Raw genomic sequence first — 15024 nt, forward strand, 5'->3', positions numbered from 1 at the left:
GTCACCGCCGTACAACCGCGTGCCACCCACAAACCAATGGCGTGACCCAGTGTCTAAATAAGACCATCGCCGACATGCTGGTCATGTACGTCGACGTCGAACACAAGACATGGGATGCCATGCTTCCGTACGTGATCTTCACGTACAACATTGCCATACAAGAAATGATGCAGATGATGCCGTACAAGTTGGTCTACGGAAGGATTCGGTAATGACGCTCGACGCCGTGTTCCCCAATGTCACCGACGAAGAAAACCGCAATGTGAGCAAATACTTTCACTGCGCCGAAGAAGCCTGACAACTCTCCCACCTCCGCATCAAGAACCAACAGACGATTGACAGCCGCGATTAGTCTTCGATGACGCTTTCTGGATTACCAGCCCGGTAAATGTATTTGGGTATAGACGTCAATATGTCGATGTGGACTCAGTGAAAAACTTCTGCGACGCTACTTCGGGCAATACAGGGTAGTTGGATGTCTCGGCCCACTCGACTATGAGGAAGTTCTCCCCGAGGGCATCACGAACTCTCAACAGCACTGATTGCGACCTGCCATGTCGCGTGCCTCAGGCCGTTTCATGCACGTCAACGAACAGAAAGAGTGTATTTTGCTTTTGTTGTTATTGCTGTATTTTGATTTATTGCTTGTACTTTCCTGCATTATTATTGTACTTTCATCTTGTGTTAAAGCTTCGGGACAATGCCTTTTTCAGAGGGGGGCAATGCCACGTTCTTTCCTCAAGTTTTGTTATCACTCCATTGCACTGTGCGTAATTCAAAGCGCGAACTGCACCTGCAGTGCAGTCCCGCTTTGGGACTGTAGTAGATCATTTCGTTAAGATTACGCCCACTTTGCAAACATTATAGATTATTCTAGAGTTTACGTGGCCGCTAGCGATAACGCTAGAATATTAGACGACACGTGTATAAATGCCGACGCGCTTAACCGCTTGTCAGTTGATCGCTGGCTGACACTCTTTTTTCCCGCTATCAGTGCCAGTGTGTTGGTGTAATCTGACTTCCTTTTTACGGGGCCACAAGTTTGGTTTAATAAACAATTCAACTTGAACGCCCAGTCTATTCCCTCCGTTCATGTCGCGACCCCGTGACAATATCATTTACAAAATGAGGGTACCCTTGTTTGGTTTCTGTTGATTATACCATGTCAACTGTGTCATTTTTGATCCCTTGCATGCTTCACTGTTCAATTATGTTCTACATTTTTTGCATGTGTAGACACTTCACAATTAGGTATGAATTAGATAGGTTTGAATAAGAGTACTATAGTACACTCTTGTTAAATGAGCCTTGAAGGAACCAAGGGAATATGTTATGTTTGACGGGAGTTATAGTTGCTGAGAGATGAACAGGGTTGTGTTTTTCATATACGAAACCAGTCATATTAGGACGGTTTTACATATAAGCAGCAATTCCATTTGAGAGATTTCTGTTTACTAAAAATTTACTGTATGACTACATTGCATCTTATTCTTTTTTTTTTCAAGTAAATGGTATTCTTTGCTAATGCTTCCAGGGCATGATCCTGGAAGAGTGAAAAGTGTTTATTTAATATAGGACTGCTTCTGTGTTATAGAGGCGTGCTTTCGTGATACTTAGTCGTAATGCTTTTTTTCAAACAGCATGGCTACACGCCCCTGCACCAGGCAGCTCAGCAAGGGCATACACTTATCATCAACCTGCTGCTTGAACACAGAGCAGCTCCTAATGCCATTACCAATGTAAGTTGGCGATTTCCTTTTGTAAAGTCTCATTTTAACTCTTTCATGCGCAGCTTCATTTTTGGTGGGAAAAAGTTTTTTATTGAAAAAATGGCGAAAGCTTTTGCAGAAAATGATTTTCTCGCAAGAAACAAAAATTTGCTAATTTAAGTTCAAAAGATAGGTGGTCACGTGGGATGACTACCATGCCGTAAGGGTCTAGTGGTCACTTTCGGTGAAGTACAGTTCTTCATTTCCACAGTCCTTAGCGTTAGCTACTGATGCTTTCCTGCACTGTCAACATAGTAGGAACAGCGCCTACTTATATATCTATAAAAATACTTTGGGTCTACTGTCTAGCACGCCTTGAGGATAACGGAAGTCGGAAGAAAGCAAACGTAACATGTCACATTGAAGTCCAAACGAAGCAGCGTCATCACTGTCAGATTTCCAAATGCTTTAAAATACTATAGGGAACGTGCACTGTGCTGGGGGCGCCGCTGCATTGGAGGGGACGAAACAAAGTGGCGTGATAGGTGCAGCAGCCGCTCGACGCGCCGAGCCGTGTCACGCTGGTGGAGAAGCTTTACAATGTCGCGCATCAATTTCTGCGTTGTCAACTGCACTAATACTTACGAAAATTGTCCACCTGGGACAACGTTTTCGGGGCATCAATGCCTCCTAGGCCAGCGGGAACGGTGGATTCGCAACTTACGCCATGTGGAGTATAAGTGATCCTGTGCATGGTTATGGAGTTCATGTTGTAGCCAGTTCGCTCTGAATTTACGCTCCATGCTAGTGAATCAGTATTTTTACAATGGAAATGGAATCGAGTGACAGCCGGGAAAGTGGTCTCGGGTCTGCAGTGCATGTTTTGTTGACGGAAAGTCATTGATGGATCCAGCTTTTACCTCAAACGCTCCCGCTATTTTCCCGCCAACGTACCGCAAAACTTCGGCGATCCTTGAGGCTTTACGTGCGTTGTTGCTATGCGGACTGTAGTTCAGTGAGTTTAATAGTAGTTCAGTGAGTTTAATAAATGCATAAAAGCGAGCATTATTCAGTCACGCTCATTTTCAGGTAAAAAGTGTTACTCGCATGCCCTACACATAATCAGACAGCGTAGTTCGTAAATCGGCCACAGTAAGAAACAGGAAGTGTCGGATGCGTGGAAAAATGCACAGAGGACCGCATAAATCTTTTCATACAACTGTATTGCATTTGCCCCTTGACAGTGCTGCGCATGCAAACGGTGCCACACTACGCTGTTTTAATGCATGATGGCTAAGATATCACTTGCAAAGATGATACGTAACAAGTTTACTTAATCGCTCATATAGCCCGAGCAGCGTCCATAAACGGAACTACAACATAGTAAGATTCGCACAATCGTTACGGCAATACTAAATGCAAGACGGGGGGTGATTGTACTTGTATGTACTAGCGCCAATCACACTGGGTTTCCCTAAAGACAACATCACACTACATCACATGTCTCACGTTAATGTCACCGTGTGCTTGGTAATAAGTAGGTAAAATGATGAAAAGTGTTCGCACAAACTTCTACGATGACGGTTTAAGCTTCCTGTTTCACATAGGCTTGTCGCACACGGCCACACACTACTCTTTCAAAATACTCTGTCCGACCGTGGTCTCTTCAGTCGCGTTGAAAATGTGCCTGCTGCTGGATAATTTTTCTCCCTTTTCTTCGTTCGAGGTTCTAAAAAACCCTGCGCACCCCTCACTTTCTTGAAGCCGGCGCGCGCACGCACGTCTGCGAAACACGGGCGCAGCAAAAGGGGAGACGAGAATTCGTCGCACGTCAGTTAACAACTCAGTGGCCACTCGCGGTGCATACAGCGGGCTGGCGCACTGCATTGGCGCGCCACCTGTAGGTTCCGCACGTTCTCCATATGCAGTCCGACACGCGGAGCTCACATGTTTCGAGAGGGAAAAAAAAATAAAAAAAAAGGTGGCTACCTGCAGTGACCACCATGCTGGAAAGAGTTTGAAGCTTCTATAGTTAATAACACAGTGTTAATGTTTTTATTAAAATTTTGACTTTCAAAAGTTGGTGCTGTGTGGTGTTATGACTAGGAGTGTCTGCATGGTGGTGGGCATTAAGAAACTCATTGGTAGTTGGGGTAACTTATCAAACTGCTAGGACAGTTTTGGGAAAAATGTCACATTGTGGTTTACAATATTCTTGAACTATGTTTCTATGAAAGTTTCTAATTTTGGCAATCAGTTTTAGTAAAAGGTAATATGCTAAGTCTTTTTGACATGGGGAGAAGGTGGGTCAGTGATGTGGGAGAAGCTGTTTATTGCTTAATATATCTCGAAACTAACTGAAACATTTTATGTTTCAATAGTGGGCCAACTGTAAAAAAGTTATTCCTGATTGATTATGCTATCGCAGTACACTCTTAGATGTGAAGCTTCGCCGGACTCCAAGATTTTTGTTTTTGAAATAAGTATGAATGGCATAAAATTTACATGATTGCTTGATGTATGTGATCGTTTATGTATTTAAGACTCGAATATTTATGGCTGATGTTAGTAATAAATAAGTGACGTTACCCACTCTACCTCTGAGGAAGCTGCAGCAAAGTACATGTACTAGTAAAAATGTCCAAAAGGACTTATGTAGTGGCACTGGCCTTAAGACAGGAAAAGGTTCTTGTTTATTGTGTAATTGTTTAACATTATTAAGCCTCCACTGCTATAGTAGTAGCCTCGTAAGCTGTAAAAGCTTGAACAAGGATCCTCACCAATATTAACGGGACAACCTATTCAGTCTTGTTCTTGTTATAACGAATGGTCAATGTCACCATTTGCTATTAAAAAGACTATAAAGCACCAGAAATTAACTACCCCTGCATTGTTGTTGCCATGTGAGTTGCACTGCTTGAAGTCACCATTAAAAAGTAAATAATGAATAGTATAAAATAAATAATGTTTAGCACGTTACTGCTGTCGCTTATTTACTGGTTGCTTATACCAGAAACAGGAAGAAGGTGTTAAATTCATGCATATCAGCATATCAAGAGGGTTTAGTTTTTATTTATAATTTCATTTTGTGCTGATTATAATTTTAATCTTCTTGCAGCAAGGGCAAACTGCACTGGCTATAGCACAACGTTTAGGCTACATATCTGTGGTGGAAACGCTGAAGGTAGTGACCGAAACCATCGTGACCACTACTACAACAACTGTGACAGAGGAAAAGTATCGTGTGGTTGCCCCAGAAACTATGCATGAAACCTTCATGAGCGACTCTGAAGATGAAGCTGGTAAGTAATGATAACTATGTCTAGTAAATATTCTCATGGGAGATTCTTAAAATTGCTCATAAGGTTACGATTCCTGCTAATTTATTTTTACATTGTTCATGTAAGAGATACGGTATACAGCACCACATTGTGTAATATAGAAAAATTTGAATTTTAAGGTAATAATATTCTAAAAGCACAGTGTCCAGAGATGTCTAATAACTAGGCTTGTGAGATTACACTTGAATGATTAGTAGAGTATTTGAATTCGCTTTGATTCAAATTTAACTTACTGAAAATTTTGAAATATTCGCAAGGAACGAATAAATGCATATCAATTCGAATGTACGGCTTGTAAAGATGGTTTCACTGCAGTGTATGAGTGCTGAACCGTGAAAGCACGTGCCCAGGAAAAATATGCTCTGCTGCGAAGCCCCTCTACAAATTTTAAGGGGCCCTGCAACACTTTTTGGGCATTGTCAGAAAACGCTGCCGATTGGTAGTCGAAGCTACCGAGGACACAGAATCCAAAAATATAGCATAGCACGCGGCGTGCGATTCACAAGAAATTCTCAAAGTCAGCTGAAAATTGCTGTCTTCTCTCGGCAACTGACTTCACATGCTGAGAAAGCACGCGTGACGTATTTTCTTTCCCCGTGCCATCCCTCCCTGCTTAGCTTCCAGCGCTTTCGTCGGAATGAGAAGAGAGAATGCACTTGCAGCGTGCGAGAATTCTTTCCACTCCGCGCGTACTGGACAGATTCTAAAAATTTTGCGGCGGTGAATTCATGAGGCAATAAGCTTCTTTAGGGAATTCATTCCATGGCTACTTGAATGGCCCCTTTAAATGAAAATATTACCCTCAGATGAATCCGTGTTATTAAGCTTAAAAGCGTGTTGTGATGGCTTATAAGCCGTAAGCATAATAAATTTTAAAATGTTACGTATTTTAAGTGTTATGACTCGCATCCTGCTTAAAGTGAAATCCTGTTACTACTCAAAGTTGTTTCGACTTTCTTTGATTCAAAAAAGAAATGCCATTTGCATAGAGGCCCTATTTCAATTTAAAAAAAAATATTGGGCAGGTTACTTAGGTCATGACAAATATACCCATTTTTCTTTATATGTCATATATACTATTCAAATTCAATTAGAATATATTCGATCAAAATCACTATGCGCTTTGAATTTGCTCCGAACCTAAAATTCACTATTTGCACAAGCCTACTAATAATGTGTTAGCGAACTCAAGAGCCTATAAGTTCATAACTTGTTCTTTTTATTACCAGCCGAGGAAGAGCATATCAGTTCATAATTTATTCTTTTTATTACCAGCCGAAGACAACATGCTGGGTGACCAGTCCTTCCGATATCTGACAGCTGATGAAATGAAGTCTCTCGGTGATGATTCTTTGCCAATTGATGTCACAAGAGATGAACGCATCACCGAATCTATTCACATCACACGAGAACCAGGTTAGTTGAGAGGTTTTAACTGTATGGTTGAAACCTTGCAGTTTGCACGCTGAACATGTAAATTAGTTCTTGTTTGGTCCTCTTCAAGTTGTTTCCAGATCATGTCAAGCCTTCTGTTTTTTCTGTCAGTTTTATTAGGCCACTAAAACACACCAAGTATGGGGGTTACAGTATGATCAAATGAATGAATTATACGTATGTAGTTCAAATTAGTTGTTATAAGAGAATTTGTGTTGGCTCAAAAAAACTCGGATGTTGGAGTAAAGTGTAAACTGGCAAAGCATACATGTTGTTTGATTCATTTGCAGGATGTATTTTAAAGCAATAGCATTAAAGAGCTCGTTTCTCAGAAATTCCGGCGTCAGTGTCCGAACCAGAGTCATTTCGAATCGTGACCGAACCAGAGTCATTTGGGTCCGAGTAGGGATCAAACCCGGGTCGTTTGCGTGGCAAGCGGATGTTTACCACAGGGCTACGCTTCTGCTTGCAAATACCGTGAAAAGAACTTCCTCTGCTTGGAAATGCACTGAAAGAAAGTAGCTTTTATGCTTTTCAAACAGACTCATCCTGTACACATGCTTTACATTCCAACATGAAATATTGCAGTAATAAGGCATAACAAAAGCGCCCATTGCCAGCAGGCATCAGAACATCTAATTATCTCAATGGCTTGATGTTTTAAAGCCGGTCACCCACTACAAGAAGCACACACGCTGTTGGACCTGTTTTCTCAAGGCCACATAGTGGGTGCACAGCAAGCTCGAAAAGCTTTCATCCACTAAGTGTTTCAAGTACGCTCTAGGAACAGGGTATCACTATCGCGTTAAACTCCCAAAGGGGAAGCTCCACGGTCCTCTAATTTTATGATCCATTTTGTAGCATTAGTGTCATTCCTAGAGTTTGAAAAATATTGTTTTTGATAATGAACGAGTTGTTAAAAACAATTGGCTTAATTGACTAAGCTTGAACTGTATAGTTAATTGTTGACAGAGTCAGCAAGATAAGAATGGGCCCTACTGCTCTTCAATGTTTCAATGTTCATGAAATCTTAATATTCTGTTCAAGTACAGTAACTGCTTTATAGATTACCAGTATCTTGGGTTCAGGCTAAGGGCTCAGGTCATCTGTTCCCTGGGCATTGACACCTCGGAGCGTGTGAGAGTGCTTTCTGTATAGACGGGAATAATTTATAGAGCTGAAACATATAAGTTTTGACTCGCTTAAAATTTTATTTAAAATAGGGGTGGGAAAACGCAAATTTTGAATGTGAACAGATTAGTTTCTACTGTTGCATTCATATTTAATTCAGATTTTGATGTTGGAAGTTATCAAATATTTGTTGTTTTATTATATGAGGAATACCGTATACGCGCGTGTAAGGGCCGCACCCGTGTAAGGGCCGCTTCCCGTTTTTAAGAAACACATATAAAAAAAAAAGTTGTGTGTAAGGGCCGCATCTGCACTTTCCTTGACCCATGTGTATTCAAAATGCGCGCGCGTGTGTGAGCTACTAGGCGTTGTCAGTATATGGCGTTAGAGAATGCATTTCTCATCATCACCATATAGTACATTATTAGAATAATTTGTTGGTTTTCTTCATGCTAATATATTCATGAAGTTGGCTAAAAATTTTAAGTTTTTTCAGTAGTGTTCATACACCCGCCAACTAAAGGTTAAGGCGGGATTTTATCTTTAACTTCTGACAGTTCTATACAAACGCGCTATCCATATCGGCATTAGCATCACCAACTTTGGTATTTGTGCGTTGTTCGGTCATTGTGCTGTTCAGCCTGCCATGTGCTCGAGTTTTGCGCACCGTTGAATGACTCTGGGACTTTAGCTAGTTTTCTGCGGGACGTTTACGTTTTGGCACGATGGGCAAGCAGCTGAATAGCTATACAGCTGGCTATAAGTTGAAGGTGATCGAGTTTGCTCTCGAGCACAGGAAACGGGCCGCCGGCAGAAGATTCGACGTTGACGAGAAGTGTGTTTGACGTTGGTGCGCCCAGAAGAAAGCCTTGCAGAACACCAACATCAAAAAGCGCGCTTTCCGAGGAAAACAGTGCAAGTATCCTGATTTGGAAGAGGAGTTGCTCTGCTATGTGACTGAGGTGTGGAACGATGGTTTTGCGCTCACTACAGACATGCTGCGCATGAAGGCACTAGCCTTGGCACGTGGGAAAAATATACCGGCCGGGGATTTCAAGGCTAGCGCTGGCTGGGTGCGAAGGTTTCTGAAAAGGAAGGGACTCTCCTTTCGGCGAAGGACCACGCTGTGCCAGCGGCTGCCAGAAGACTATACCGACAAGGTGCTTAGTTTTCACAAGCATATCATCGGCCTGCGCCATCAGCACAGTTATTTGTTGTCGCAAATAGCGAACGCTGATCAAACTCCTGTGTGGTTTGACTCTCCCGAGAACTACACAGTCGAAGTAAAAGGCAAGAAGAGTGTCGCCGTGCGGACCACCGGCGCTGAGCGCCAACTCTGCACCGTGATGCTTTGTGTGACCGCGGACGGGCGCAAGCTACCCCCGTACGTTGTTTTGAAAAGGAAAAGAATTTCCAACGAAGTTTTCCCCAAGGGCATCATAGTTAGAGCCCAAGAGAAGGGATGGATGAACGATGATTTGGTGCTAGACTGGGTGAAAAGTGTTTGGCAGAACAGACCGGGAGCTTTGTTGGCCAATCATTCACTTTTAGTATTGGATAGTTTCCGCGGCCACCTTACCGATAAGGTGAAGGAGCAGCTGCGCCGTGTCGGCATAGACATGGCCGTGATTCCAGGCGGCCTCACAGGAATGTTGCAACCATTGGATGTGAGCGTGAATCGACCATTCAAAGTTGAATTCCGAAGACTCTACACAAAATGGATGGCAACCTGCAACCATGAGCAGACGCCGACCGGATGGCTGAAGAGGGCACCGCTTGCTACTGTTCTCGGTTGGGTATTGTCGGCGTGGAGCTCGGTGTCGACGGACATTGTGTCCCGAAGTTTTAAGGTCACTGGGATATCCAACAGCCTGGATGGCACCGAAGATGACTGTTTGTGGAATGATGGTGCTCTGCAACACACCATCTCGGACTCCGAGTTAACGACGATTGAGCGCACACGCGGCATACTGCAATAAACGCTCTTCGTTCACTAACTGGTACGTTGTTTTTAGTTCTCAAAAAAAAAAGTTCCGTGTATGGGCTGCACCCTGAAAATTAGCCCTCACCTCCTGAAAAAAAAGTGCGGCCCTTACACGCGTTTATACGGTAGTAGCACTTAGTGTAGTCCACTGGAGACACAGTGATGACTGCGAGGACAGTTCTGAATGATTGATTATTTAGTAAGACAGCTACAGTGTTACATAAGGGAAGAACTTAAATAAACATGCTAGGCACGTAACTTCCACTCTATAATTTCTGTTCATTAAGTAAAAATGACTTGCTTTTAGGTAAGTAGCTCATACAGTTTAAGTTTCATTAACTAAGTGATGATCATGAATGAATTGTTTCATTAAATTGGGAAGTTTTTAAAACTAAGAAAAGGATTTCTCAGTCCTGTGACGTAAATTCTTACGTTGTGCCATACAAAAACTACTGTGGCATGGTATTTTCTCCTGACTCACACCTGCGCATGTGCAAAGTCAGCGAGGGCAGTCAGTGGTTTGGTCTGGACATGGTGTCTTTCACGTCGTCCTGACACAAGATGCTTGATGTCAGGTTGATGCTAGCCAAATAAATGGTGAAGTGAAGCTACAAAGGCAGCAGATATGCAAAGGCACGAAAATAAGGGCAGTGGCTGTGTGAGCATGCCGACCAAAAAAGTTGCAAATGTACAATCACTGCTACCTGTCGAAAGAAAAAGGAAGCACCGCCGCTCCTAGTGCCATGCAATGTGTAGGGGTGCTGTATGCACGGGTGCACTATGCAACTTTGTCAAAATAAAGCTAGGGCTGGATAGCGTTATAGTGCACAAACAAGCGGGAACTGGCATGTGTCAAAATTACAAAACATCACAATTTTTTCTTTATTTCTTTGTTTCAGCAAAACCTTTGTTATATTAGGTATAATGACCAAGTTAGTTCTGTTCATTTGGGTTGATGACAACATTGACCCCTGTGTGTGCCGGAGAATGAAAATTTCTTTGTAGTAGTATTGGGAACTTTGTAAAATTGGGTTATGTTTAATTGGGTTTCAACTGTATATGCACTTGTATGTACAAATTGGTTATTTTTCTTGCCTCAAAATATCTTTATGCTGTGAAAGCAGTTTGTGGTGCTTTAGTGTCACATTTCTCTGCATCATTAAATGCAACTCTGCATATGCCTGGTAACATATTTTGCTAATGTCATTGCCATGTTGGCTGGAATAAATCAAGGCAGTTGTTTTTCATTGACAATGTAGTCAGTAATTTGAGTATTTTAATTTTAAATTGTATTATACAAACATGTATCAATTCATATAAGCCTGATTTCTTATGAGAACTGCTGTGGAAGTTGAGTTATCAAGTCTGATGTTCTCAGATGTTTATGTTAGAATTTATTTATAAATTTCACTATGCGGACACCCCTAGTTTTAACCAAACTGTAAGCTGGAAGGTAGGTATTTTGTTGAGGCATTTCATTGCATACAAAGAAGCCTGCAAAAATCAGGGAAGCGGAAGTGTGCATGTGTTGAGTTTTCTTTTTTATGTGAGGACAGCTACCGAAAATGGCTCTTTGGTTGCTGCAGGGCATTCGGCACCTCTGACACAAGAGGAAGAGCGCCTGTCGCCAACACAGGCCCATACTACAGAAGCTGTTTTTGTTGGCAACTATGCGCCAGACAACGTGGACCTATCCCGGACACCTATTCATGCCGGGTATGGGCACACCTGTGTGCAGTGGGCGAAGTTTTATAATTCCTGGTTTGAATAACAAGTGGCATAGTTTCTACTCGTAACTTTACATGCTTCACATGCTTATCAGTGCAGGGAAATGGAAAATTATTATGCTTGTGGCACAGCAGCCAGTTTCTTGTCAACTAAACATGGAGTTCTAGGCCATATATTCTCATGTAATGGTTTCAGTTTTTTTAATATATTTTGGTCCGAAATTCTCATTTGCAGCCACTAAGAATAAAAAGTACATACATAAAGTCAAACTCCGCTACAACGAATGCCGCTTCAAGGAAATTTCCGCTACCACGTAAAATTCAGGATTCCCCGTCGGCAGTCCATAGGAGTCAATGCAGAAATATTGTCGCCACAACGAACACTTTTTCTTCGATCGTCCTGCTTCAACAAAATTTTACGATGCAATTCCAGGCTCAGATACCTATAGCTATGCAGTAAACCCAATCTTTAACATTTTGATGCATTTTCAGAGCCTAAAAATGCATCGACGAAGTCTGAAACGCGCGTTGGCAACACCAGAAACCGCTGCTGTTCAGCAAGCATGGGCGCCGCCATTGCTCAATAGCGATGGCAATGAAAATGCCCTGCTTTTGTGCCGCAGACTATCCGAAGCTGAAGCTCAGTCACTCAGTTCATGGCTTTCTTCTCGTAGCTGCTGGGTGCAACCGCGGCACGATGCCTTTTCTGATTCCGATGCTTATCATTATGTTCACGCTTGGCCAGTGTGGTAACTAATCAGAGCGGCTGTTCGTCCGCATTATCAAGAAAATCGGCTAGCCACGAGTGATGAATAATAAGAATGGCATAGAATAATGCAAAAGTCGCCGCTCCGCGATACCCTGCCTCCATCTCGGCGTTGTTGGATACTTGTGACGGCGGACAGTTCCTGTTGTTAACGTGTTTATGCAACTGTTTGGTTCGTTCACGAAAGCGGTTTTAGGCATTGTTTCAGCGTGCTTTTCACCATGGCCTCGCTATGCATAGGTGAGAATAACGTCTTGACGCTGCTGGGAACGAATAGGAAGCAGCGGACATTTTTTGAGTTTGGAGGATAATCGTTCCTTTGCTCACATCAGCTATACTTTTTTTCGATCTCACTACAATGAAATTTTCGCTTCAACGAAATTTTTTTCGTGTCTCGTCAGTTTCGTTGTAGTGGGTTTCGACTGTATATTTGTTGACATATATTACTCTTCACTTAAAATAATTATAACAGGGCAGATGGAGATAATATAAATATTTGGCAGATGAGATCAAAAATAAGAGACAGAAATTTTTTTCTTGACAGATCAGTGTGTCATTTAGCAATATTTGACTTACTTTTAACCACCTCTGAATCTCACATACACCCAGTTTATTTGGTTCATAGTGTGTTGTAAAGATCGTGCCCCGAAACTTAATATTACTTCAAACTTAATTTGATGACAAAGTGACATTTAAGTAAGACAAGTGCTTCTGTAGATCCCTCCTACTGAGAAAGGCTCCTAAGAATACAGTGGTATGGTATGGTATGGTACCCTTGGGGACCATAGCTTTCAAGCTGTAGGAAATGGTGACACGAATGGCTGCTTCTGTCTACTTAATCAAACATTGTTTTGCCTTATGCTGTTACATCAAGAGGTGTTTCCACCAGTGATGTTTCATTAAATTTTTATGGTTCCTGGGCTTTTTGACATGTTCAAAAATTTTTATCAAGATATCTTAATTCAGATTTGCTATAAGAAGTGTATGCTACACATATTTAGTGGCACATATTAAAAAAAACTATTATGTAAGAATCGTGGCAGAATCAGGGCATCAATGAAGCATATATAATCATGCTGGAAGAAATCTACAGTGTATCCAGAGCCACCATAGTCCTCCATAAAGAAAGAGATAGAATTCCTATAAAGAAGGGTGTAAGGCAAGGAGGCACAATCTCTCTAATGCTATTCACGGCATGTTTACTGGAGGTTTTCAGGACCCTAGATTGGGAAGAGTTAGGGATAAGAGTTGATGGAGGGTATCTTAGTAATCTGCTATTTGCTAATGACATTACATTGATGAGTAACTCAGGTGACAAATTACACCCAATGATTACTGAATTGAACACCGAAAGCAGAAGGGTAGGTCTGAAAATTACCAATATGTATAAAACTAAAGTAGTGTGCAATAGTCTCTGCAGAGAACAGTGCTTTGCAACAGGTGGCAAGACACTGGAAGTTGTGAGCGAATATGTCTACTTGGGAACAGGTAGTAACTGTGGAGCTGAATCATGAGAGTGAATTGAGTGGAAGAATAAGGATAGGACGGAGCACAATCCGCGAGCATTGTGAAATCATGAATTGTAGTCTATTACTATCCCTTAAGAGGAAAGTATGTAACAGCTGCATCTCACCAGTACTTACTTATGAAGCAGAAACTTTGAGGATTACAAAGAGGGTTCAACTTAAGTTGAGGACGACGCAGTGAGTGATAGAAAGGACAATGATAGGTGTAAGCTTGAGAGACAGGAAGTAAGCAGAGAGGGTCAGGGAACAAACGAAGGTTAAGGATGTCATAGTTGAAATAAAGAAGAAGAAGTGGACATGGGCTGGACACGTATCACGTAGGCAGGATAACCTCTGGCCACAAAATTAGGTGGGCAGATGAGATTAAAAAGTTTGCTGGCATATCGTGGGAGCCGAACGCACAAGACTGGGTCGATTGGCAGAACATGGGAGAGGCCTTTATCCTGCAGTGGGCGTAGTTAGGCTACTGCTGATGATGATAATGACACAGAAATAGTTTAGTAATAATTCGCAGTATATATATATATATATATATATATATATATATATATATATATATATATATATATATAGTGTAGCAAAAGGTTTCTCGGTTGGGGCATATCCACCCACTGCTCTGTCTGTCGTGCCCATTCTTTTGAGCACTCTAGCTATTCAAGTGGTCAGCTTGGTCAAAATTTTATTATTTTCTTCTGCTAGTTTGAGGTAGAAGAAAATCTATAGTTGAGAAAATTGTACTTTTCTAGTGTGCTATTGTCAAAAGCCACGCATTGGAGTTTACGCACTGTAATTTTTTTACTCTCGTAAATTGGACAGATTGGAGCTTGAGAGAGCACTGAATTTCACTACAAAATCTAAAGGCAAAATGAGCAAACAAAAAGATGAAACACTGGCTTCATAATTTCTTACTGCTGCCATGTGTATGCAAGAAATGCTTCTATTGGTGGACACAGATTTGAATTGATTGTACATTTTCTCAGATGTTTTCACTGAGATGAGGCAGACATTTTTATCTTGAAAGCATTTGACGATTGCTGTCTGCCGTGTTGGAGGCTAGCGTTTACATTTCAAGGGCCAAATTGTTCAATAGTTGAAGCTAGGGTAGGCGTCATGAAAAAAATAAGGAATTCTATCAGGGGGGACCTACTTATGCTTGGTTTTTCTGATGCTACAGGTCACTGGGTTACTATTAGTGTAAGGCCTGAAAGTGTGATAGCCTTGCTCTCTCATAGGTTACTTATTGGCACTGAAAAATACTCTGTGCTCTTCCGTATTGCTAAGCCACACTGGAGAAGTAGCTGAGGTGGCTTTGGGTTGAAACATTGGCAGCTTGTTGCATTGATGGGTCCATTCAGTTCGGGCTTGAAGCCTTCATTTGCTCAAGGGGTGGTGTACAAGGGGTGCAA

The 15024-nt window shown here is 41.9% G+C and overlaps 1 protein-coding gene across 27 annotated transcripts in view; it reads left to right on the plus strand.

Annotated features, from left to right (window-relative positions):
* The window catches only part of LOC119176963 (uncharacterized), a 351479-nt gene that overhangs the window by 130698 nt on the left and 205757 nt on the right, over positions 1–15024 (plus strand). For all 27 annotated transcript variants that reach the window (XM_075878307.1, XM_075878295.1, XM_075878310.1 and 24 more), the window contains 4 exons: positions 1641–1739; positions 4828–5011; positions 6326–6466; positions 11186–11315. In XM_075878307.1, coding sequence (XP_075734422.1) covers positions 1641–1739; positions 4828–5011; positions 6326–6466; positions 11186–11315 — 554 coding nt within the window. The remainder of the gene's footprint in view (positions 1–1640; positions 1740–4827; positions 5012–6325; positions 6467–11185; positions 11316–15024) is intronic.

This window comes from Rhipicephalus microplus, chromosome X (genome assembly GCF_043290135.1).
Source record: "Rhipicephalus microplus isolate Deutch F79 chromosome X, USDA_Rmic, whole genome shotgun sequence".
NCBI classification, from domain to species: Eukaryota; Metazoa; Arthropoda; class Arachnida; order Ixodida; family Ixodidae; genus Rhipicephalus; species Rhipicephalus microplus.